This window comes from Mirounga leonina, unplaced genomic scaffold (assembly GCF_011800145.1).
Source record: "Mirounga leonina isolate KUSES-001 unplaced genomic scaffold, KU_Mleo_1.0 Mir_125, whole genome shotgun sequence".
NCBI classification, from domain to species: Eukaryota; Metazoa; Chordata; class Mammalia; order Carnivora; family Phocidae; genus Mirounga; species Mirounga leonina.
In genome coordinates, this window is record NW_023270305.1 from 12,631,415 (window position 1) to 12,657,379 (window position 25,965).

General features: G+C 53.4%; 1 protein-coding gene across 3 annotated transcripts in view; it reads left to right on the forward strand.

Moving 5' to 3' along the window:
* Positions 1-25,965, forward strand: part of EFR3B (EFR3 homolog B) — an 88,538-nt gene extending 62,573 nt beyond the window's left edge. The window contains exons 6-23 of one of the 3 annotated variants that reach the window (XM_035000703.1): positions 2,439-2,588; positions 4,068-4,202; positions 4,670-4,748; positions 5,450-5,585; positions 5,810-5,971; positions 6,731-6,842; positions 7,227-7,278; positions 9,537-9,709; positions 10,232-10,307; positions 10,947-11,108; positions 12,303-12,434; positions 14,020-14,087; positions 14,815-14,942; positions 15,663-15,754; positions 18,611-18,659; positions 19,733-19,839; positions 21,148-21,197; positions 21,619-25,965. In XM_035000703.1, the coding sequence (XP_034856594.1) occupies positions 2,439-2,588; positions 4,068-4,202; positions 4,670-4,748; positions 5,450-5,585; positions 5,810-5,971; positions 6,731-6,842; positions 7,227-7,278; positions 9,537-9,709; positions 10,232-10,307; positions 10,947-11,108; positions 12,303-12,434; positions 14,020-14,087; positions 14,815-14,942; positions 15,663-15,754; positions 18,611-18,659; positions 19,733-19,839; positions 21,148-21,197; positions 21,619-21,724 (1,969 nt within the window). In that variant the 3' untranslated portion in view covers positions 21,725-25,965. The remainder of the gene's footprint in view (positions 1-2,438; positions 2,589-4,067; positions 4,203-4,669; positions 4,749-5,449; positions 5,586-5,809; positions 5,972-6,730; positions 6,843-7,226; positions 7,279-9,536; positions 9,710-10,231; positions 10,308-10,946; positions 11,109-12,302; positions 12,435-14,019; positions 14,088-14,814; positions 14,943-15,662; positions 15,755-18,610; positions 18,660-19,732; positions 19,840-21,147; positions 21,198-21,618) is intronic. The other 2 variants (XM_035000705.1, XM_035000706.1) reach the window with 2 other exon arrangements.

Here is a 25,965-nt window from a genome sequence, read left to right on the forward strand (position 1 = left end):
AAGTGCGGCACATGGGGAGGCGGGCGGCTGACGTTTGCTCCTGGCAACTGGGCAGGGCCATTGGCACCCACAGACAGTACTTGCCAACCCTGAAAGGAAGTCCTGCCAGGGTGACAGGTGTTTCTGGCATCAGTCATCCTTTTTCTTTCTGTCTCTCTCTTCCACAGCCTCCCTGCACCCCTTTTCCCTGAGATCCCCCTGTTCATTCACAGCCTCAGCAGAGCCCAGAGCCCCTTTCCAAGAACAACCCTTGGGTCTTATAAATAAGTGCATGCTGGTGTGTGTGTGTGTGTGTGTGTGTGTGTGTGTGGTCCCCTTGGGTTCAGACACTCCCCAGACCCCTTGCTCTTAGGTAGGCCTCCACTGAGCCCATGACAAGGAGCCATAAGAGAAGCAGGCCTCTCTGCAGGCCTGGTCTTTTGGCATTGAGTTTGAAAGGGTCAGTCAGCTTCAGGTGTCGTGGAATAAAATGCGTATTATGTGGAAAGCATTCTGAGGAGACTGAATTAATTCACATTCACACATAAGGAAGCCCTGGGGAGGAAATGGCCCATCCATCAGGCCTGATTTCTTGCCAGCCAGGCTCTCTTGGGCAGGACATAGGTGTCCAGCGTGTTTGGGATGTATTTTTTTTGTGCATTAGGAAGTACCTTGTAACTCAGAACCAAGAGTAAGAATAGTGAGTGGGATAATATTCCAGTTACTTCGCTCTTAAGTCTGCATAGCCTCTGGCTCAGGGTCTTGACCAGGGGGCAGGATCAGAGCAAGTGAGGGCTCCCCGAGGAATCCTTGCCCCTTGTCCCGACCTCACTGGTCCTGCGCCGGGGCTTCCTGCTCTCAGGACAGTTATGGTCATCAGGTAAGGCCCAGGGGAACACCCCAGTAGCCGCACTTAAAACTAAAGCTGAAAATACAAAGGGCAACTAAACGTTCAGATTGGCTCAACTCCAATACTCATTAAAAGAATCTGAAATAGCTACAAGATGTGAGGACTTTTCTGAGGCACAGATTAGAACAGATGTTGACAGTGAGGCGCCCGGTGCTGGGGCAGCTCCGTGAGGATGGGGGATGGCATTCTCCTGCAGTGTGTGCCTGGCGGTGGGCAGAGCACGGGCAGTGCTGGGAGCCTTGCATTTCTCACCTGTTTTTTTTTTTAAAGATTTATTTATTATTTTATATAAATAATTTACCTTTTGATTCATTAATTCCCCTCATGGCCATGATTTGAAATGTTATAAAGTATTTTATCTGGTAATGTCCATCTCAGCAATATTACAGTGGCAAAAAGTTTAGAGCCTAAATGGCCAATAGGGGACTAGTTGAGAAAGTTCTTATGACGGTACATCATGCATATTTATGAAGACTTAATGATAGAGGAAAATGCTTATGATAGAATGTTATGGGGAGAAAAAGCCAGAACAAGTTCTTAATTCTATGTCTTATGCACAGAAGAAAGGAAAGACACCAAAATGCCAGTAATGGGTCCCTTTGAATGGTGATCATAGGGGTAAATCTTCTTTATACTTTTCTATAATTGGCATGTATTATTTTATAATCAGAAAAAAAGTTTGAGGGGCGCCTGGGTGGCTCAGTTGTTAAGCGTCTGCCTTCAGCGCAGGTCATGGTCCCAGGGTCCTGGGATCGAGCCCCACATCGGGCTCCCTGCTCCTCGGGAAGCCTGCTTCTCCCTCTCCCACTCCCCCTGCTTGTGTCCCCTCTCTTGCTCTCTCTCTCTCTCTCTCTGTCAAATAAATAAATAAAATATTTTTTAAAAAAAGAAAAAAAGTTTGATTACAAAAAGAAAAAAAGAGACTTGGGGCTGAACTACACAGCCAATAAAGAGGCCCCTCCCGCAGGGACCCTGGGCCAGCACAGTGGGGCTGGGTGGGGTGGGGGGAGTGAAAGGGGCCTCCTCTGTGCTGTTACTTGATTTCCTGGTTTCTCAGCCAGCTTAGCCCCAGCTGAGACCTCTCTGTGCCCAGAGTCTGGCAGCTCTGTGTCTCTCCTTCCAGATCCCCCCTCCCCTCCCTGCTGTAACTTGCTCATAGCCCTGAATTCTGCTTCATCAGTTCTTGGCAGTACTTTGAGCCCTTATATCTTGGGCTCAAGCTGGAATAAACCCAGCGGGGTACTAAAGAGGAGGAGCCTGGGGCAACTGGCAGCATAGGGATGAAGCCCGTGTGGTACCAGGCAAGGGCAGTATGGCAATCTCCAGGATAGGCCAGAGGTCGTGGCTTCCTGGGCTCACGTCCACCCACACAGGAAGCCAGCTGGCCAGGAGGCTGAGTCACATGAAGGATAGAAGGTGGGCTCCCTTCTGCCTTTGGATGGACGAATGCATCCCCAGTCCCCACACCGTGCTCCTCCCCTTGCCACAGAAGCTGGGCTTCTCAGGGCCGGAGGATTTCATGGCTCCATTGTTGCCCTTTTTCTTCCAGAATCAGAATGTCAGGCATCAAAGGTCTGCAAGGGGTGGTGAGGAAGACGGTGAACGATGAATTGCAAGCCAATATCTGGGACCCACAGCACATGGACAAAATTGTCCCATCGCTGCTTTTCAATCTGCAGCACATAGAGGAGGCAGAGAGGTAAGCAGGAGCTCGGGAAGCAGACGAGGCTGGAGCTCGGGCCATGGACCACCCTCCCAGGCTGCCTTTGCCATCTGCTTGGGAACCACAGGGTTTGGGCTGGCTGGTAAAGCCTAACCAAAAGGCCAGGGATCTTGGTGTTTGTGGCTTGTTCGGCAATGAGTCCAAATCCAGCTCCCTAGGAGCCTTGGGTCTGGCCTTCTGCCAGCCTGCTGCACCCCCTAAGGTCTGCGTTCATGAAGGAAGGACAGTAACCGTGCTGGGCTCCCTGGGGGTAAGTGTGCACTGGTAAGAACACAAAGAACCAAGAGTCGGGTTACCTCTGTCTCTCTGAAAGCAGCAGGCCAAGGAGGTTTTAAAGTGCCTTTCATGGCTCCAGTTAACTGAGGACTTTCCCTTCCTGCCTCACTTCCTAATGGTATTTCAGGTCCTTAAAACCTGCTTGACCAGCCAGCAGCCCCTGGACCCAAGTTGCAGATAGTGGGTTTTAATCGGGAGTCCTCAGACAGGGGTTTCAGTCTCTCCCTGCCCCTTGCTCTTCCCATCTGTAAAACGGGATGCAGGGAAAAACTCATGTTGCTGTCCATCTGGGCTGTGCGTGGCGCTGGGTGAGAGAATAGCAGGTTCCCCCCTCCCTCTGACTCCTTTGAGCCTGTGGAGCAGGGGACAAGCGTGGGAAATAAGTGTTCCCTCTGGTGGCTGTTCCTGGAACTGCACCTCCCTGACCCGCTTCGCCTGTGGTCCCTGGTGGTCTCCGCCCCCGGACACCTGAGGTTCCTTTGTCCAGATCCGGGCCCAGCCCCTGTGACTTAGGTACCACTGAGTCACACCTGAGCCAACCGCCATGGTTTCTTTTTCCTCTCCCTCCTTCTCTCTCCCACTTTCTTTTGTTTTCTCTATTACTCTGCCTCCCTCTCTTCACACCCCATCTTTTTCCTTCCCAGGCTTTGAGGCAAGGAGACACTCTGGTCTGTGCCTCCCCAGGCCCATGATGTGCAGGCTATCTGTCCTTCCCGCGGGGGCACGTGTCCTCGAGGATTTCCGGAAAGAGAATTTGACCCCTTCTCCCATGATCTTCCTCCACCCTGGGCTCCTTTACCCTGTTTCATCTCTGACAGCCATGATACCTCCCACATTATCTCGTGCAGCCCACACCAAATTCCTGCCTGTCGTGGCGCACCACTTGCAAGGATGCAGTGAGAAACACGGGCTGCCGGGGCGCCTGGGTGGCTCAGTCCGTTAAGCGCCTGCCTTTGGCTCAGGTCATGATCCCAGGGTCCTGGGATCAAGCCCCAACCCCTGCTCAGTGGGGAGTCTGCTTCTCCCTCTCCCACTCCCCCTGCTTATGCCTGCTCTCTCTCTCTAATAAATAAATAAAATATTTTTTAAAAAAAGAAAAAAGGAATTTTTTCTGCACAAAGACTGACTCCTGCTTTGCTGGCCATCCCTTGCCCACCCACGTGCTGCTTGTTTCCACAGCCGCTCTCCCTCGCCCCTCCAAGCACCAGAGAAGGAGAAAGAGAACCCAGCAGAGCTGGCCGAGAGGTGCCTTCGGGAACTGCTGGGCCGGGCCGCCTTCGGCAACATCAAAAATGCCATCAAGCCTGTTCTCATGTGAGTCCCCCCCACCCCCCTGCGCCCCAGCCCTCAGAGAACTGTTTCAGGTCCTGGCATCTTGCTGACTCGCGGAGAGGGGAAAGAGGTGTTATGGTAGCAGTGCTGTGTGCAAGACGGTCCCTTGTGTGTGCCCGTGTGACAGCAGAAGTTACCACACAGTGGCCGAGCGCGGTGTTGGGGAGAGGTGCTGGTAGGAGTTTCCCGGAAACTGGAGGAAGGTGCCCGGCTTCACTCCTGAGTCCACAGCTGCGGAACTCTGTTCTTGGCTTCCCTCCAGCTCCCGCACCGGGACTGCCCCCGGGTCCCTCATCTCCTTCCCTCACTGCCACCTGGAAGCCCTTCCCCACCTGGGAGCTCTGCCAGGGGCTAGGTCTCTGGCAGGTCCCTCTCCCCGCAAGCTTGTCTCTCCTCCCTACCATCACTTTGCCTTTCCTAGCCATCCCCCCGTGTTTTCTCCCTCACAGCCACCTGGATAACCATTCTCTTTGGGAACCCAAGGTGTTCGCCATCCGTTGCTTTAAAATCATCATGTACTCAATTCAGGTACGGCGGCTCCCGGTGCAGCTTGTCCCCCTGGCCGAGGGCACCTCTGGGAGCAGGCCGGTGCGCTAAAGGAGAAAGCCGGCCGTCCTCTGTGACTTCCCCCAAGCCCCCAGGTGTCCCGACATGCTGCTTCATCTAGCTGTGAGGAAGGGCAGGTTTTAGTTTTATTTCGGGTACAGCACAGATCAATACTTTATAAAATACAATTAAAAAGAATCCTTAGAGAAAGTAAATGAAAAACTCATGCAAAACACAAGCCCACAGACCACACTCGGCTGCCACAGCCTCGAGACGTTGCTTACTAAGCACTTCCTCCGGATGTCTGTACTATCCCAGTGTAATCGGGCTACTGGACTAAACCCGGTGGCCTGTTGTGGCCCTTATCAGTATGACGTGGGACCCAGGAACAATGAAAAGAAAGACAGTATTTTCAAAATTGACTTTTGACCCATTTGAGGTGGAAGGGCCCAGGGCAACTCTGGAAATCGAGGTCGTCCCTGGGATGGGGCTCTGCTCGTGTGGGACCAAGGGGGGGGACTGAGGAGAAGGAACCGGGGTACGTGGGCACCACCTCCAGTGGCCAGCGGCCTCAGGACCTCACTTTGGTCCACGCTGGCCTTTGGGTCCCAGTGGAGGGCTGCCCTGGCGCAGAGGCCGTGTGGGGGTTGCTGTTTGGGGCCAGCACGTCTTCCTCCCCCCAGCCGCAGCACTCCCACCTGGTTATCCAGCAGCTCCTGAGCCACCTGGATGCCAACAGCCGCAGCGCGGCCACGGTGCGCGCGGGCATCGTGGAGGTCCTGTCGGAAGCTGCGGTCATTGCCGCCACCGGCTCTGTCGGTAAGGGGGCCCTGAGTGACAGCGTGGGGGCCCGGAAGCCCCCGAGGACAAAGCCCTGCCCTCGGCGGGAGGTTGCCTCCCCTGCCAGAAAAGGGCAAGGGAGCGCAGGGAGGGGGCAGAGGAAGCCCCTGGCTGGAATGCAAGACAGGGGAGAATGGGGGGGGGTGTCAGGCCTGGACTTCGGGTCTCCCCCCCTCCCCACACCCCACCCCCGCTGCGCTCAGGGCCCACGGTGCTGGAGATGTTCAACACTCTGCTGAGGCAGCTGCGGCTCAGCATCGACTACGCCCTGACCGGGAGCTACGACGGGGCCATCAGCCTGGGCACCAAGATCATCAAGGAGCACGAAGAGCGCATGTTCCAGGAGGCTGTCATCAAGACCATAGGTGGGACCCGGGGCGGGGCCTGGGTGGGCGGGGCCCGGTGGTGGGGCGGGGCCGGGCGCAGCCGGGTCCGTCCGGGTTGGGTGGGGCAGGGGGCGACCTCCACCAGGACAGCGCCCGGGCGCTGTAAGGTCACCCGCTCGGACTGTGTTACTCGCGGACGCTGGAGGAAATGGAGTCAGTCCACGGCGCGCACAGCTCTCGGACTGGCCTGGGTCGGGCCTGACGGAGAGCGCAGAACGACGTCCGTGGGTTTCTCAGGCTGGACGTCGGATCAGAGGCTGAGAGCGTTGAACTCCTTCCGCACCCCAGCCTCCATCAGGCCTGTCTGATGCTTCCACGCTGGAGCGATGGGGGCGGCCGGGGGGGGGGGGGCGGGTGGAGCGAGGAAGAGGAGAGGCAGGAGGGAGGAAAGGGAGAAAAGGCCGTGGATGCGCACCTGGATGCGGACGGGGGGAACCGGACCGCCACCTCTCCAGCTTGCAGAGCTCTTCACTTCAGAGCCTTCCTGGCTTAGCACCACTGGCGCTCCCCTCTCCTTCCCAGAGGCGCTAACCGCAGCCTGCGGGATGCCAAGTGAAGCCACCGGAGCGGGAGGAGGCCTCTGGCGTCGTCTAGGTTTTTCCTCTCCGTCTTAATTGTCTCCCTAGAGACGCAGCCCGCACTCTGGGCAGCAGTTTGCTCAGTTGTGAGGCCGAGCGGAGCCCCTGGCAGCTGGCAGCCTCACCTGGGCCACCCCTGTCCCCCATCTCTTTCCTGCAGGCTCCTTTGCCAGCACGTTGCCCACTTACCAGCGCTCCGAGGTGATCCTCTTCATCATGAGCAAGGTCCCACTGCCTTCCCTGCATCATCCCATGGAGACAGGCAAGACAGGGTAAGCCTACCAGCCCTGCTCCCCTTTTTCCTTTATCGGCCAAAATTCCACGCCAGCTTCCCTTCCCGTGTTTTCTCGAGGACTCATTTCTCCACTTTAATTTCCCTGGTCCTGCCCTCACTTTTCTTCTACTCTCAAGTCCCTCAGCAGCCTTTAGTGGGGGCCTTGGATCCCACAACAATTCCTCAGGTTGCCCCACCAATAACTACCTCCCACCTTTGGGGTAAGCCATTAATTCTCTGGTCTGCTTCCTGGCTCTGGAAGTCAACTGCCCTAGGTAACAAGCCTCATGGAGAATCTAATCACAAAGGGAACTGGGCAGGCAAGCATGGGGTCTCTGCCCACATCACCATCCTGGTGAGTATTTGTGTCTCTGGTCTACAGAGAGAACAGGAACCGGCTGACCCAGATTATGCTGCTGAAATCCCTCCTTCAGGTGAGCCTCTCCTGTCCCCAGTCCTGCTCTGCCTCTACAGGAGGCAGCTCCTTCCAAGGGACCAAGAGAAGGCTACCACATACAGTTGTGCAGGTTGCACACTGCACAAATAGCCCCAGCTGAAGGGTGACTAGGGGGCTGAAATCCACCCTGTGTTACACTCACTAGCAGTCTGGGCATCCACAGAGCTGGATCACCCAGAGCAGGCAGGACACTGTTCCTAATTTTCACAACGGTTCCTTATCAGCTACTGATAGCCTTGTCACTCAAACATTATCTCTGAATTGGGATGGCATCTTTGGTTCCTGCTTTTTTTCTCCCTTCCAAGTACCTCCCTAGGTCCCTTCCACCTGTTTCCCCCTCAGCACTTGTGCCCACCCCAGCCTCTATCTCTCCTTCATTGGTGTTTTACATTCCTCTTCTCTCCATCTTTGCAGCCATCACTGGAGTCCAGATTCATTATCCTCAAATGCCATCTCATGACCAACTTGTTAAAATCTATACGGACTCCCATGGGTCTGAGTGGGGTCCTGGAATCTACTTGTAACAGGCTCCCCAGGGATTCTTACGCACAGCCCTGCCTAAGCTCCGGACATCTCACAACTAGATTCCCCTCATGGTTGCCCTTATTGTCATCTGTCCTCACCAATCATACATACAACCACAAGAAGAATTTTCTAGAAATGCTGCTCCCCACATGTTGCTCCTTTTCAAATAGTAGGTGTCAGTGTAGAATGGATGTGCCTCCAGATTTCAAACTTCTCAGACTAACGGTGGGAGATCCCCAGGCCCCTTCCCCTCCCTGACTCCCCATCTCAGCCCTCAGCCCCAGTCTCTGTTCCAGCCATGCTGATCTGCACACCCCACTTACTCCCATTCACGCCTTGCCTCCCCTCTCCCGAGCCCACGCCGTTCATGTCCCTGTGTTTTTATGAAGGCTTTTCATGCTGGTACTGCCCACATTTGGTGACCTCCTTGGTCTGTGTACTCCTGCCATTTCTGCTGAGTTTACCCTCACTGTACCCAGCTCCTTATCAAGGTGACAGTTTGGGGGGCGCTCACATTCCCCTTCAGCTGATGTTTACTATTGATGCCACCAGGCTTTGCTAGATCCCCTAGGGCTTGCTGAATCATCAAAGGCATTGTTTTGCAATATGGACTTAACAATTAATATTATTTTGCTGCTTTTGGGGGGTTTTTTTGTTTTTTTATTTAAATTCAATTAATTAACATATAGTATATTATTAGTTTCAGAGGTAGAGTTCAGTGATTCATCAGTCTTATATAACACCCAGTGCTCATTACATCACATGCCCTCCTTAATGTCCATCACCCTGTTACCCCATCCTCCCACCCCACTCCCCTCCAGCAACCCTCAGTTTGTTTCCTGTGATTAAGAGTCTCTTAAGGTTTGTCTCCCTCTCTCATTTCACCTTGTTTTATTTTTCCCTCTCTTCCCCTATGATTTTCTGTTTTGTTTCTTAAATTCCACGTATGAGTGAGATCATATGATAATGGTCTTTCTCTGATGAACTCATTTTGCTTAGCATAATACCCTCTAGTTCCACCCACGTCATTGCCAATGGCAAGATTTTTTTGGTGGCTGAGTAATATTCCACTGTATGTATATATGACATCTTCTTTATCCATTCACCTGTCGATGGACATCTGGGCTCTTTCCATAGTTTGGCTATTGTGGACATTGCTGCTATAAACTTTGGGGTTGTTTTGCTGCTTCTGTATGCTTTAACAACATCGTGGATGCTGGGTCTACTGACGCCCACTGGCTTTAATCCGAAGACCCCCAGTGTGAGCACCTAGAAGAGATGTCACGAAACGGGTGTTGCATGTGCGTGCGTTGTGGCTCCTCAGCCCAGCCGTAAGCTCTTGCACTGTCCCTCCATCTCTGTGTGACTGTCCGTGCCCTTAATGCAGCGTTGTGTTCGTGGTGAGTGTTCATCAGCTGGGCCCTGACGGCCCGAACGTTAGGTTCAGAGGCTCCCTGGCTCCTCCTACCCTCTAGTGCTTACCCCTTGCTTGCTTTTAACAACCTAAAACTCGTCCAGGTGGTTGTTGGCATGTTCAGAAAAGTTGCCTCAGGCGTCCAGGGCCTCGGGTGGAGGACAAGGGAGCTGGGCTGGGAGATGTTGAGAGAGGTTGGGTGCGTTAGACCCCAGGTCCGCCGGCGGCTGTCCATCTCCTCACCGCACTGAGAGCACCAGCCTTCCTAAACTCGGCCATGCTGGGCTCCCTCACAGGTATCCACAGGTTTCCAGTGCAACAACATGATGTCAGCCCTGCCCAGCAACTTCCTGGACCGCCTTCTCTCCACCGCTCTCATGGAGGATGCAGAGATCCGCCTCTTCGTTCTAGAGATTCTCATCAGTTTCATTGATCGTCATGGCAACCGCCACAAGTTCTCTACCATCAGGTGAACTTGGGGTCTCCCCTCCAGTTGGTGTGTGAAGGGGGAGAAGACTGCCGGTAGGTCTCACCCCCAGGTGAGAGGACAATTCCCATTAGTCAGTGGGAACTACCAAGAGCTGATCACGGACATTGACCCTGGGGTCCTGTGGGGGCAGGAGAGATGGAAGGGCGTTTTTCCCAGGGAGCCAGGGGGTGGATTGGAGATGGGGGAGATGAAGAGCAGGTACTAAAGGGAGTTAGCGGGTGGGGAGGAGGGAGGGGGCTGCAGGTTTGTCAGTAAAGACTGGGGGGAAGGGGAAGGGAGGAAGAGAATAATCTGGATCAGTATTTAAGAAAAAGGGACAAGAAAAAGTGGGCAGGACAGAGCGGTTGAGAGCTTGAGGAAAGTGGAGATTGGGCTAAGAACCAGTGCAGGGGGTGGGAGGCTGGGACCCAACTAACAATGTTGGGATAAAGCCCAGTGACACCGCCTGGGCTCTGATTGGCCTTGCACAGGGCTAAGGTGGCCTCTCGTGTCCCTTCCCAGTACCCTCAGTGACATCTCTGTCCTGAAGCTGAAAGTGGACAAGTGCTCCCGACAGGACACCGTCTTCATGAAGAAGGTTAGCCAGTGTGACCTTAAGCCCCAGCGAACCCCAGGTGGGCCAGGCTCTGTGGACCCCCACCTCCCAGCCCCCCAGTCAGGGCTGACCCCTGTGCCCAGGCCTGCTCTCTCCCTCTTTGAGCACGCTTAGCCGGGATGACCAGCCGACCCCTCAGGGGTGGTGGGGCCAAGCCCCCAGGGTCACACTCAACACCGAGGCCAGAGTCAGGAGCACTGCTGCTGAGCCTGGCCCGGGCTGGGCTACAGGCTGTGTTCTCCCAAACCCAGCTGGGTTTGGGCAGCAGCTTCTGTTGCTGGTTTCACTGCGTCCACCCTTCTCTAAACGTGTCCTGCACGTTTGCTTCCACTGGGGTCTGCTTTAAAGGCATCCTCTCCCTGGCGTGCCCGGCTGGCTCAGTGGGATCAGCGTGCGACTCAGGATCTCGGGGTCATGAGTTTGAGCTCCACGTTGGGTGTAGAGATTACTTAAATAAATAAAACTTAAAAAAGAGAGAGAGAGAAGACTCCCTCTCCCTGAGGGTGGAGGGGGGTATACACAGCTACTGCACCACCCACAGAGTGGTCTTCCTCCCGTTCTCCTTGCCCCTCCCGCCTTCACCCCCCCCCCGTGGCCTTGCCCCCCTTCCCCCATGCCCAGCACTCTCAGCAGCTCTACAGACACATCTACCTGAGCTGTAAGGAGGAGACGAACATACAGAGGCACTACGAGGCGCTCTACAGCTTGCTGGCTCTCGTCAGCATTGAGCTGGCCAATGAGGAGGTGGTGGTGGACCTCATCCGCCTGGTGCTGGCCGTTCAGGTGGGGCCGGGTGTGGGCAGCACGTGGGGGGTGAGATCAGGGCAGGGGAGCAGGTGGGCCGGGCACTAACGAGACCACCGACGAGTGGCTGCTCAGCAACTGTCTCAGAGCCTGGGAATGCGGCACCCTTGGCTCCCCGTTCCTCCAGGGACCACAAGCCATGGTTCTGTTTGGGGAACCACCCAAGAATGCTTCATTCATGGCTGTAGCCCATCCTCAGGCCAAAGGAGACCCAGGGAACAGGATCTTTCAAAAACACCCTTTAGTCCCTAGTATGACTCCAAGGAATACCAAGAGGGTGCTCATAAACCCTGAGTGATCCCAAAACACACTTTGTCTGTAGATCGTCTGGTTCCTAAGCCTGGCTGTGCCTCAGAATTACCCCAAGCGCTTATGAAAACTACATATTCCCATATGAAAAATTACGTATTCCCACGCGTGGGGACCTGGAGATTCAACAAGCCTCTGTCATGACTCTTAGAAAGCCAGTGTTCACTAGATAGGGCTTCAGACTTCTAGAGTCCTTCTGGGTGGAAGTGTACTCTCAAGGATGCTGGGGATTGGGGTGGGTCCTTCAGACCTCAAAAGACTGGCGTCTCCAGGGTACTGAAGCTAGGTAGCTTCAGATCCTACTTAGGAGCAGGAATGATGGCAAACCTGGGAATTCGGTGGTGGAGAATCTTAGGCCACCTGTGCTAAATCTTGCAAGGCCAACCCAGCAGCTATGATTGTCTTCACTCTAGAATTTGAGATTCCTCTGTATCCCCATCCCTAGTAACTGTCGCAACTCTTTCAACTTAACATGTGGACCCAGTTTAGCAAACCTGTCCCGTCCCCCAAGAATCATTCAAGGCCTATATTCAAGGACACAGCATCCTAGAGGTAGGATTAATGATGAGGGTTTGGACAGTCAAGGTCACCAAAGCTGGAACTGCATAGTGGAGAATGAGGTCATCACCCCTCTACTCAAGCACTTACGAGCTCCCAGCTCATGGATTGTTCTCGGGATGATTCACTTCCGCTTTCCCGAGGATGACTTATGTCTCCCAGGAAGTTATGGGACAAATGCTGAAAAAGGCTTAGTCTAAAGAGATGGGCCCTCTCTACAGAAGGTTGGGAGAGGTTGGGCGGGGGTCGGGGCACCGATATAATTTGTCAGTTGGAAAACTCCAAGGCCTCTCTTTGTTGCCACAGGACGTGGCCCAGGTCAATGAAGAGAACCTGCCTGTGTATAACCGCTGTGCCCTCTACGCTCTGGGCGCGGCCTACCTGAACCTCATCAGCCAGCTCACAGCAGTCCCTGCCTTCTGCCAGCACACCCATGAGGTTGGTGTCCTCGCCGCCCTGAGCGCTCAGGAGGCCCTCGGCTCTGGGTTTCCCCAGAACAACTTGTCCTTCGTTGCGCGAGCCCCGTGCCTAGTCTAGGCATTGAGGAAGGGTTGACGGAACAGTGAGGGACAGTGGGAAGTTACTAGAAGCAGCATTTCGTGCTGCGTGACACCGCATAGCACGGGGGGGCCGGCCACAGGCAGGAACCTGGGCCCCTTCCTCCCCTGCGACCTGCCCACCCTCCTCCCCACCCCCCTGCGCCGCCCCCGCTCCCAGAAGCCCGGCTACACACGCCTCTCTTGTCATTTGGGACTAACGCTCCTTTTTTTTAAAAAAGGTTTTTATTACAAAAGTTTTCAGATATCACCAAAGCAGTGTGAGGAGAACAATGAACATCCGTATATCCATCATGCAGATGAAACAGGAAGGTGTTCCCACGTTTGCTTTATCTCGTTTTCCCTTTGTCTTATTTCAAAGCAAATCTCAGCTATCCTATCATTTTATCCCTACGGGTATCAGTGTTGTGCGTGAAAAATACGGACACCTTCCTACATAATCATTCTGCTATTAACATGCCTAATTAAGTTATCAACAATGCCTCGGTATTATCTAATACCCAGTTTATAATCAAATGTTCTCAGTTGTCCCCAAAAGACATTTTAAAACATACTGAAGTATTTATAGGTGGAATGATATAATGTCTAGGATTAACTTTAAAATAAGCAAAATGAACTAAAATGAGAAACCTCGGGTCTCAGCTGGCTTGGGGTGCTGGGGGACAGGGGGAGGGTGCCGTGTCACTGTGCCCCCCAGCATGGGCCAGTAGGGGGCGCAGGAAGGCCATATGCCCAGACATCCTGTTCGGACAACAGCCGCAGCTTGGCTCGCTCACTCCTGCCCGCACTTGCACCCTCCCGCCTCTCACCGTCTCGCGGACTTTCACTTTTCCTGTCAAAAATCTGCCAAGGGTGGGCGCCTGGGTGGCTCAGTTGGTTAAGCGACTGCCTTCGGCTCAGGTCATGATCCTGGAGTCCCTGGATCGAGTCCCGCATCGGGCTCCTTGCTCAGCGGGGAGTCTGCTTCTCCCTCTGACCCTCCTCCCTCTCATGCTCTCTGTCTCTCATTGTCTCTCTCGCAAATAAATAAAATCTTAAAAAAAAAAAAAATCTGCCAAGGGTACTGAGGGGACCTCCGCCTGTGACTGGCCATCAGGATGTTTTTCATGCACCTGGGTTGGGGGGATGGTGTGATCTATACTCTCTTTTCCATGTTTATATAGAAAATAGGAATAGGGCACAGGAGCAAGAAGCTGCCGTCTCCTGGGGGCTAAGTCCCCTGCCTTTGGAGGACACCTGATGCATACCTGTCACTGGGGATGGCCTGAGCGGCCCGCCTGGGCTTCTCGGGCTGCTGTGAGGGTTGATCCGAGTTTCTCCCTTAGAAGCCCAACCACAGGGTGCTCTGCCCAGGAGTCTGTGGGAGGAAGGAACTGCCTGCAGGGGAGGGGAGAGCCATCGTCTGCCTGCTCGGAGCTCCTCCCCCCTGTCGACCCCAGCCCTTATGTGGTTCCTCCCAACTCCAGGTGATAGAGACCAGGAAGAAGGAGGCTCCATACATGCTCCCTGAGGATGTGTTTGTGGAGAGGCCCAGGTGAGAAGCACACTTGGGACGTGGTCAGGGACACCCCAGGCAGCTGTGTGAGAAGGTGGGGGCAGTCTGAATCCAGGGGCTGAGGCCTTTATGGGCTCAAGGGCCACAAGTGGACGCTGCCTGCGGCCCAGATGTCCTGGGTCAACTGTGACCTTCGTCATGGGGCCATAATCCACGCCTTGAGCCATGTCAGTACATTGTGCTATAGAGTATGTGACGTGACCTCCGGGAGCTTTGGCCAAGCCCATGGGCCGTGCATTCGGGAGGCGTCGTTCCTGCAAGACACTGGATCCATCCAGGTGGCATCCTTGGACTGCAGTCTGTGTCACGTCAGCCTCAGAGGAACTCAAGGAAAATACTGTGAAAAAAAAAATGTCCAACAATAGGGGGTAGCTTCATAGACGATGGCCTTTCCACCACGGTGGTTTGGAAGAAGAGTTCATGTGAAATACGCACTGTGCCGTCGGTAGATAAAATCGATCACAGAACAGGAATTCAGGGGGTGCGGTGATGTGTGTGTGTGTGTGTGTGTGCGTGCACGCACATAGATGTCAGTGACCCAAGGATTCTGCACAAAGTGTAAAGATGTTGTCTCTGGAAAGTGAGACCATGGTGATTTTCTTTTCCTTCTGCTTCTCTGTCATTTTGTAGGATGAGTGTTCCTTTTATAATAAAGAAAGTCATTAGGAAATTCCTCTGGTTGCCCCTTTCCTTCTGTGTCTTCCAGGTTGTCCCAGAATCTTGACGGAGTAGTGATTGAGTTCCTCTTCCGCCAGAGCAAGATCAGCGAAGTCCTGGGGGGCAGCGGCTACAATTCCGACAGGCTCTGCCTGCCCTACATCCCTCAGCTGACAGGTAGGCGCTCTGTGGGAGCACTTCCGAGCCTGCCTCAGCTCTTCCTCACCAGGACAGGGCCTGAGTGTCAGGGACTTGTGTGCCCCTGGCGTGTCCCACAGGAGTGGACAAACGCGGTGGAAATCTGTGGTGAGAGCCTCTTGGTTCCCCCCACCTCTTCTCCTCAGGGCCGGATCCTTGGGAGAAAGCGGCCCATGAGACAGGCTGGCCGGTGGACGGGAGAGGCCCCCGGGAGCCCGAAAGAGCACACATGGGCCGTGCAAGTTCTCTGCCGTTTACTTCCTGGAAATCCTCAGACCAGTCTCCTGGCATCTCTGAGTTTCATTTTCCTTGACTAGAAAATAGGGATTAACGACACCTGCCTTAGAGGGCTGGTGGGAGACGCACACAGAGTAAATGCGCTTTAGGAAATGCTCCCCAAGTGACGGCTACTCGTGCAAGTTGAGATGTGCTTTCTGGTCATGAGCAGCTTCTTTGTGCTTATCGATGATTTCAAGATCTTAGCCATAAAAGCAAAACTCACCACCCTAAGGTGGGCAGAGGAGGCCAGCAGCCTTCAAAAAACCAGCTGTAGCCTCAGTGTGTCCTGAGCCTTCAGAGGGCTGTGGGCCAGGCAAAGGTGGGGGCGATGGGAGGGTGGGTGGAGATGGTGCAAAGGTGTGAGGAGCCTGGCTCGCTCTGAGCACTGGGAACTCTAGCTTCTTGGCTTTCCTTTCCCAGATGAGGATCGCTTATCCAAGAGGAAGAGTATTGGAGAAACCATTTCCCTGCAGGTGGAGGTAGAATCTAGGAACAGCCCAGAGAAGGAGGAGGTGAGTGATGTGCTGTCCTGCACCCCCAGGGGAGGGGACCTTCTCTTGCCCCCCTGCAGTCAGGCACTCCCGGCTCTGGGCTCCCTTAACTGCACAGCACATTTAAAGTTGCATGGAAGGCAAATTCCTCAAATATCCCATTTTCTTACTGTCTCTCATCATGTATATCATAGATATTTCCACCTGGAAAAATGATATGCGCTACATAGACACACACACACACACACACACACTCCCACACTCCCATGACAACATCATGTCCCATTCCCACCGGAGGCAGATGTGCTCCGTGTTGGAAACTGGAAGACCTACCAGGAGAGACGAGGGCGAGAATAGCTTTCACGGTGTTTCTTCCATATAGATCAATGGAGGTACTTTTTTTAAAGACAGAGTTGCAGCTTGAAGATCTCTCTTCGATTTTCTCTTGGGGGCTGTGAATATCTAATTTCTGTCCATGTTAACTGGGGATATACTTCTACCTCAGAAAATAAAGCAGATGTGCCCATGAGTAAGAGAGAAGAAGGAATCACGGGGGAAAGACCTGACTTACTCCTACAAATGAAAAAGAAATATGGGAGCGGGGCAGAGAGGAGAGGAAGGGTCCATGAGGGGTTGAAGCCATAAGATGCAGCACGCTCATGTTTAACGGGGTCTCCCACCATTCAGGGAATCGACAGACACGTGAGGAAGCCTCAGCAGGAAGTGAGGAGGATGCCCATGGGGGGAGGGGAGAACTGGGACAGTTTCTGCCCATTGGTCCTGGGGTAGCTGTGGGGGACAGCCTCAACCCTGAGCCTTTCCCCAGATGCACCAGAGCAAGGAGAAGTCGTTGGGGTCAGGACCAAGCCTCCCTCTAACTGTGCCCTCAGCCACTTTCCCAACTCTTCTCTCACTGGGGCACTTTTCTGGAACCTTCCCCTGGAAGGAAGGAAGCTCTGACTCAGGCGAATTGGAATGAGGTTGAACCAGGTGTCCTCCAAGGCCTGCCGGCTCTGCAGGACAGGGAACCGTGTCAGGACTGTGGCGGGAATTGGTTGCTGTCCCCCCCATAGTTGTGATTCTCCCTTCCCAGGAGTTAAGGGACCCTCAGGAATTGAGTAAAGTGACACAGAAGGAGGAGAAATGCTTGCCTGTGTACAGAGCCTCCTACTCTCTAGTGTCCCCTGGGTCACCAGAATGGGTTCCTTTCCTTCCTGGAGAGTCCCCCTAGCTCAGGGGGAGCCTGATAGCTACAGTAGGGGTGTGGGGCCTCCACCCTGTGCCCTTCAGCCACGCTATGCTTCTTTCCACTCTCCGCCCACCGTGCCCTGCCAGAATCCTGTAACCTTAAATGCCAAGTTCATAGCAGTTGATCAATAAATGCTGGTTTGGTCAAATCCCAAACCCAGTGCCTGGCATTCAGAGCCATTTCTAGTCTGGGCTGCCCTCTGGCAGACAGCCTCTGTGTCGGGCCAGGCTGCTCTGTTAACCGCCCCCCCCACCCCACCCACAGTGTGGTCTCATCCGGCTCCAGGTCTTTGCTAGTAATCCCCCGTGTGACTCCCTTCCTCTGCACCTTTGTGCCCATGAACCGCCTACCCTTCCATGCTCAGCTTGTGTCCCATTTCCTCCATAAGCCTCTCTCTACCCGCCCTTGACCAGTCTTCCTTGTCTCTCTGGGCCACCACACGGTTCCCCGGCTGCTCACATGGTGGTCGATGCTGAGTGGATGCATGGAGGGCCATGCAGAGGCTGAATCCTCGGAGTGACTGACAGCTCAGCCCAGCTCTCTCTGCGTGTCATTCCCACGCTGACAGACTGTGCTATCTCTACCACGTGACCAGCCGAGAGCCCGCACATACTCAGCGCTCACTTAATATTTCGTAAATGACTGTAGCCCATACCTACATCTCTGGCCTTTCCTCCTCACACTAGCATTTGCTGAATGCTAAACAAATCAGGAAAGTCCCGCTCAGTGAATTTTCACTAAAGGAATGTATCCGTGCAGTCACACCCAGATCAGGGGAGAGAATGTTGTCATTGCCCAAGAGACCCCCTTCCCAAAGGCACCACTAGCCTGACTTAGGTCACTTCTTGAACTTCCTATTAGTGAAGTCATTCTCTCCTGTGTCTGCTTCTTTCACTTAACATTGTGTTTAAGTAATGGGATGGGAGTGAATCATGAATCCTTCCTCAGGGAGCTCAGAGTCTACTGGGGAATACCTAGGACTTAGTTCAAAGTCTTCACAGGTTTCAGCCTCTGGCCTGAGGCCACCATCCATGGAGTAATCCTTCTTTGAGTTTATTATTTTCCACCTCCTTTAATAGGCTCTGCGAGGGCTGAGATCCTGTGACCCAGGTCCCTGAGCCAAGCTCAGCATGTCTGACCTTTAGTCAATACTCAAATCACCTCAGTGGATAATTTGATATCCTGAGTCTTCAGAAATTTTATTCAGTTCTTAAAATTTACATTTGAGGTATTTGCCAACTGCTTCCTCTTGCTGCCAATATTTTCTGTTACTTTCTCTGAAGATTTTTTTTAGTTTCACAGGGCTTTGCTCCCATGGGGCTTAATGGGACAAGCTGGGGGAGGGGAGGGCGGGGAGGGCAGCGAGCTCTTTCAGGTGATTCTCCCGCACGCTGATGAGGACTGGGCCTCCCCCGTCCATCTCACTGCTGTCCTTCAGCGGGCAGCTCTGTGCCCGCCTGCTGGGGGAGCTTCAGAGACCCTGGTGAGAATGTGGGTGTCCTGGGGGAGCTTCCGCCCATGGGGACATTCTTCTGAGAAGCAAAGGGGCTGCCCGGTAACCGAGGAAGCCAGAGCCGCCCCCCCACCCCACCCCACCTTTCTGAGCACTTCTGTCCTTTCTCCCTCAGCGAGTGCCTGCTGAGGAGATCACCTATGAGACGCTAAAGAAGGCCATCGGTAAGTTGGCGGGGAGGCCCAGGCTGGGTCCTGGGGGAGGCAGGGGTGTGTGCAGCCTGCTGCGGGATTCAGCACAGAGGTGAAGGGAGGCAATTTTGTATAGAAACTTAGATGATTTTTTTGGTGGATGGTAACAAGTTGACCAATGAAAGATATGAAGAATAAATCATATTAATAGTTATTGGCAACAGATTTTAAAATGCAGTAGTACCTCCTTTATCTGGATTAGGGGGCAATGAGGTAACTGATAACTGATGACAATTATATATTCAGATGCCAAACCATTTCAATTTGGGTTGTCCCTGCTAGTATTCCTTCTGAATGCGCACACTGCTCTGCCTTCTTTTTTTTTTTTTTTTAAGATTTTACTTATTTATTTGAGAGAGAGAGAATGAGACAGAGCACATGAGAGGGGGGAGGGTCAGAGGGAGAAGCAGACTCCCTGCCGAGCAGGGAGCCCGATGCGGGACTCGATCCAGGGACTCCAGGATCATGACCTGAGCCGAAGGCAGTCGCTTAACCAACTGAGCCACCCAGGCGCCCCCTGCTCTGCCTTCTTAACGTGTGAACATATCTCACCAGCCCCCCTTCTTTATATTTGCTGACTCGTTTTGGAGACCAAAAGGAATATGCAGAAGCCTTAAACTGGACAACCTGGGACTGCTGGGCCATAGGGGCCGAGCTCTTGTCTTGGCTTTTGGGACCTGTCTGGCTTTTCCACTGTTGACGTCCCTTTCAAATTAGTGCCAGAGTACTTTCTGTTCCAGGAACTTCCTTTGAGAGTCCTAATGGTGCTGTTGCAGCTCGGGGCATTAAAAGCCCAGCTGTAGGGTCCACTTAACTAGTTCTCAAACTCTTCCACGAAGAGAGGGGCTGAGCCTCAGGCCGAAGCAGGAAAAGATCTAGCCTTCGTGGGCCCAAGTAATGGCACCACACCCTCCACGGCCTGCTCATCAGCAGAGGGCAGAGCCCAGAAGGCACTCACAGACAGTGCTCCCCTGGAGGGGCCCACCCATCTTGCCCCGCACCAGTGGGGCAGGACGTCAGGGCTGACCCAGCTCTCTATGCCGCAGTGGACAGCGTGGCAGTCGAGGAGCAGGAACGTGAACGGCGGCGACAGGTGGTGGAGAAGTTCCAGAAGGCACCCTTTGAGGAGATTGCCGCACACTGTGGGGCCCGGGTGAGTGAGCCATAACAGGGGTGAGTCCTCGGGGCCCTAGCAGGGCTGAGTTTCTAGGAGATCGTGGCACTTTTGTCACCCAGAAATTAGGGTTTAGATCCCACCAATGCCCTGGCACTACATCGTTTCCCCCAAGAACCAAAAGGCATGGCTATCAGCCAGGCACTCCTTTAGATCTTGTCATTTCCCTGTAAGGAGGAAGTCCTGACCTCAGAAGCTCCTGCATCACACAGACAGACTGTGATGCTTATAATATCACGTATGTAACTAGCACTGAGCACATGCCAGGGCATCTTACATTTATCAGCTTATGTCATTGTCATGACAACTCTGTGAGGTCCATGCCTTTATGCTCATCTCATTACCGATGAGAGGGGAAGGAGCCGTAGCAGAGGACAGATGGGCAACATCTGCAACAGGGCCCCACTTCCAGCCAGGGGACCCCAGCAGGGGGAATGGAACAGCCTGGCCCTGGAAAAGAGATTTGAAAGAAAAGGTGCCAAATAAGTAAAAAGAAAGACTCATGTCTATGCATTTCTTGAAATTGATTAAGATTTGTTACTCACAATGGCCATCTTAGTAACAATGAAACATAATTATAAACATCCCACATCTACAAATAACTTCCATTTTATTGTAATTTTTTCCTCTCAGGAAAATACATGTTATTTTCTTTTCCATTACATAAGATGTATTATCTCTATTTCTAGTATATCATAATATATAATAACAATATAATAGGATACGTAAATACCTATAGATTTGTCTGGGCCTATGTTATCCTCACCTCTTGTCCCATCTCCAGAGGTGGATGCTGCTCATTTCATGAGCTCAGAGTTGAGGCCCATTCCTGAACACATGCACAGTCTCACTCTCTGTACACATGGGCTGAGCTGGAGCCAGAAGGGACCAGAGAGAGCATCCTCCCTAACCCGCCAATTTGGCTCAGCTGCTTCTTGGAAGTTAAGCAGAGATCCGAAACTAGCTCTGAGCCTCCTGACTCTACATGCCCAGCAAGCCCTACGGCCCACTTGGAGGAACTAAGGGCCCTTTTAAGAACTGCCTGCTGAGGCCCTCCTGGGGGTCCCGGCCTCCGTGCTGTCCCCAGCAGGCCTTCCTGGGTGGCCCTGCCTGATCTGAACCCACAGCCAGAATCCACAGATAAGCTCCAGAAATGAGCTCACACCAGTTCCCCTCCTAAGACTGCAACTGCCCCCCACCTCTACGGGTTCTCTGGACAGCGGGGCCCCTGAGAGCGGGCATGGGTGCGGGGGAGCCCCCAGCTCACTTCCCGCTGTTCCTGTCTAGGCATCACTGCTACAGAGCAAACTCAATCAGATCTTCGAAATCACCATCCGGTAAGTGGCAGGCCTGGGCGGGGACCCCTGCTCCCGAATCCTTCTCTCACACCTGTCTCCAGGCCTCCCTGCCTGCAGCCCCTGTCTCCAGGGCTGGACTCAGCCACCAGCTCTCCCAGACAGGGAAAGCAAGACTAGAGAGAGAAAGAGACAGCACAGTGAGCCCCAGAAAAGAGCCAGGGGTCCTGGTGTCCCAGGCTGGCACTTTCTAAAGCAACAATGTCACTATAGAGCCTTCAGTGAAGCTAGACTTCAAGTGAAGTCTAGAAGATTCTAGAACTTGGAACCCAGGAACCCATGGAGTGACCGTTTCTGGTCCCTGTTCAAAGAAAAACCCAAATTAGCTGCTCTTTTTGGTTGCACGGGGTGGGACCCCAGAGCCCCCTTCTCACGCCTTTCTCCTCCATGTGCTCCTTCCCAGGCCCCCTCCGAGCCCATCAGGCACCATCACCGCAGCCTATGGCCAGCCTCAGAACCACTCCATCCCCGTCTACGAGATGAAGTTTCCCGATCTGTGCGTATACTGAATTCCAGAAGACGGAGCACTTCGGAGGGGTGGGGTCTGAGGGAGGGGTTCGCCCTCACAACCCACTCCCATGGCATGGAAATCAAACTGGGGTCTCAGAGAAAAAGCACCTCCCCAGCTACACAAGGTGGAGCCTCGGGCCCCCTCTCAGCCCTCCCACTTCCTCCTTGTCTTCCCTGAGGGAGATCGGCGTCCTGCCCCTCTGGGGCCAATAAGCATCTCACCCACCCTTTGTCTCCTCCTTTGTGTCCACCAGGAGCTGAGAACCATGGGGGTCTGCAGAGGGAGGCGGGGGTCCCAAGAAGCTCCTGCTTGGTGTAGCGTAGGAAGGGCTTTCCTGGGGGTGGGCCTGGGGGGCACAGCTGCCAACCCTGCAGGAGGGAACAGTGCCTCGGACTGCAGTCAGGAGGAAGTCGGGCAAGCTCCCAGCTGCTCTGGGAAAGCAGTGGTGTGCAAGGCTGGGAGGCACCTGCTCTCTTCCAGAGCGTTCCCCGCCTCCACTTCTCCCTCCACTCCCCTGCTCGCCCTGCTGGTTGTGTCCTTGTGATTCTTTCTGTTCTTAATTCATGTCAAGCCCTTCCAACAGGAACTGCAGTTGAGACACCACGCAAGGCAAGAAAGGATAAAAATCAAGGGTGGGCAGGTTGGCTGTAGAGGGGGCTGGCTCTCCCCAGGCTGGGCCTGCCCCCTAGAGCGGAACAGCGGGCAGAAGTGGGCAAGGCCACATCCCTTGTAGCAGCTTCTCACCTCCTTCACTGCCAGGGAGCTTGCTGGGTCCTCCCATGGTTCTCCCCCTCCTGGATGTTTCTCTAAGTTGAGTTTTCTCTCCGATGCCTTTCTTTCTGAGGACCCTAGCGTGTTTCTACAGCCTCTGGGTTGAGGGAGGGCAGAATGAGATAATCTGGTTCAAGAAAATCTGGTTCCACATGGCTCAAAAGAAAGAGGAAATGCAAGGGCCCCCAACCTGCCCACTTCCTATGCAAGAGACTCCCAGCCTGGTTTGGGGAGTAGGAAGGGGAGGGGGTTATGAGGATAGCATTTTGCCCCTCAAGGATGTCAGAGTCAACCTTTTGGATATTTCATTCAAGGAAAGAAGGATCCAGCACCTAATATTGGAATGATCTCTTCACTCTTTGGACAAAGTCAGGACATCAGTGCCAACTGGCAGACTTGAGGCTTGGGGAGAGGCAGTGGAGACCCCTTTGGGTGCTGGGTTTCCATTTCCCTGAGGTCCCTGCCTGTCTGTGTGCAAAGGAGGGGCTGCTGCAGAGCTAGAAGGCCTTCTGCTGTGCTCTCTCTGCTCCCCCACCCGTTCTCCCGTCGGGGGCCTTTGTGCCTCCAGGGCCTCCTGGGTCTCCTCCCATGGCAGCACCCTATGGTCCACAATAGCCCTTCTCTTCTCTTCCAGGAAAACTTCCCATAACTTTTCTGAGCTGATGTAACTCCCAGTAAGGTGTGAATGGTCAAATGATTTCTCCCTGGAGAATTTGCTTTTTAAAAAGAGGGAGAATGAGTAGATTTCTTGACCCAAAGGAATCCCTTCTGAGGGTACAATTTTAGGCAGTATGGGGAAGGGTCAGAAGCACGATGTTTCTGCTCAGGGGAGGAGGCTTCTTGGGACACCGTCTGGTCACACCCTTGCCCACAGCCTTGCACAGACAAACAATGAACGCCTGATTATGAGGATAAATAGGTGTATTTTCCTGAACTGGGAAAACCTTAACATAGGCATTTTCCCATTACAGGTGCAATAGCTGTTTTGAATAGGGGGGCTATCTGACTCTCGTTCTGTAGTTTCCACCCTGGTCAGTGCCTCTGTGCTATGGGCCTGTGGCTTCCAGATGGCCTGCATGATTACAAGGCCCAAGGAGCAGGGCTCCTGCACCCCACCCCACCCCCACTTTCGGCTTTTGGCTCTGGCTCTTGGCTAATGCTCAACCCAAATTTATAAGCATGAACTTAGACTTCTCTTTACCTTACTATCTCTTTATTAAGAAAATTTAAAATAAAATGTGAAGGCAAATAACCTTTGGAAGAAATGTTAGAGGACATCTCAGTCTTGAGCCACAAACATGTCTTTCCTTACTGGATCTTTCCATCTGTATCCCCTGCTTGGCTTTGATGAGAAACCCTGTTTCTTTCTTGTGTCCACTTGACTTTAGGGTCTACCCCATGGCAGCTGCAACCTGAGCCCTGCCCTTGGGGTCCTGGTCCTGGGACGCGGCATCATGGCCCTGGAGCCTCTTTCTAGAGCCAGAACTAGAACCAGAGATCTGTAGGCCCATTCAGATGCCTCTCCCTCTTCCCCACCCCAGGAACAGAGTGAAGAAACAGGTGCAGGGTTACCATTCTTCATACACTCACCCCTGTCTCTGTCCAAAGTAGCTCTTTCCTTACTTCACAACTGCTTAGCAAAGATGTGCTTCTTCTGGAGAACTAGCCGTTCCTTGAGTGCCCTCTTCTCCATTTCAATTTAAAAACTTACACTCAGTAGAATACTGGATTGCCTGCTGACATGAAGGAGAACCTGGCTTCTAGCCAAATATGCCTCAGAGTCAGAAAATGACACCCTCCTCCCACGAGCCCAGGGAGAGAGGCAAAGCAGAGCGTGGTGGGCGCCCTGGCCTTGGGCTTAAAGTCACTGCTTACTGCCTTCCAAGCCCTCTGGCGTCTGGCTGCCCTGTGTCCTGTGACCGACCCTTATTGCTGCCTGTCTCTGTTTGGCTAGAGCCAGCAAGCCCACCCAAACCAGCCGCTCCCTAGACTACTGAGGACTCTTGCTTCCTGGCCAAGGGGTAGGTTTGGTTAGCACTCTGTTGGCAGAACTTAAGGCATGATTTAGAGGTTCTGTTAATTTGGTTGAATCATGTAAGTGAGTAAGAAGCAAGTCAGCAGAAATTACCAGTATGATCCTGGAGCTCCTTGTTTTCCTTTCTATAGGGTCCCCAGTGCCCTATGCCTGTTCCCATTTTCCTCTCTCTGAAAAGTAGAGATAAGTAGTTCCTTGACTCCTAAATGCCTCCTCACCAAAGGAGGAGCCCAAGCAGGTGAGAAGAATTAGAAAGGTCCTCCCTCAGATGCTGTCCTCTGTCCAGCTTCCTACACAAGTACAGATGGATGGGCAGGGAAGAGGTGGGGCTGGGACCATCTACAGTGCCTGGAAAGTATGAGGATCATATACATGCTGCCCTTTGCCCTGGGTGGTCTGGGTCCCAGAGGCCATGTTTCAGTTGGCCTAAGAATGACAGCAGCTTGGGGTACCTTAAAACAGCTCAAAGTCTGACCGCTGGGCTTCTCTGGGGGCCCCTGGGTCATGATAGCTTCCAGTTGCTGTCGCACGGTCCCCAGGCCTTCTGACCTGGTCACAGAGAATGTCACTGGGAAGTGAGGCCATTTCTCCCAATCGTTCTCTGTGACCATAAAATGGCAACTGGCCTTTGGGGGTCTGTGGGAAAGGACGGCTCATGAGATCAGGTCGTGCCTGCTTCCCCTAACCCATAGACCCTGGAAGGCAGATCCTGCTGAAACAAGGTATCTTTCTGGTGTCTGGGGAGGTTTAGGGCACGTGATGCTGCTCCATCCCCTAGAAATCTTCTGGTTAAAGTGACCCTAGGTCTGAAGATTGTGGAAGGATGGTCGTGGTGGGCCTGGCCCCTGGGGGAGTGGGGAGAAGACATGGGGACTGTGGACGGGGCTCTGTGGCCTGTTGGGGTCAGAGGGCAGTTTTCTGTGCTCTCCTTTAGCACCGGCCAGGCTGACCAGGTCTTTTCTCCTTCAGGGGACCTTAGGGCCTCAGGCCATCGCTTTCCCCTTCTGAGCTCCTCCTCCATGACTGTCGATTCTGGCCTGTGGCGTGCAGAGCTGTACACCCACAAATGCTGCAGCATTACCCATGCTTCGTAACGTGTCTGTGTCCATCTAGACCCTCATGACCTGGCTGAGAGTGTATGTGCCCACGGGCACACGTGTGTGTGCCAGGCAGTTCCTAGTTGACAATATATGTACATAACAGCTGACGTAGGTGTATGGGAGCACAGAATTCGTGCCTATGGCAGTTTTCTGTATTTTAAACTCATTGAATCAAATCAGTTTTATTTTAAGAAAGGGGAAAGAGGAGCGGGGGTAAGGGGGGGTGGTAGGAAGAAGGACTCTTCAGCAAGATCATTCTTTAGGACTATTAGTCATGATTTCCCAGTAAGTCTTCATGATGCCCTTTTCAAATAAATGTTAATGTTGTCACCA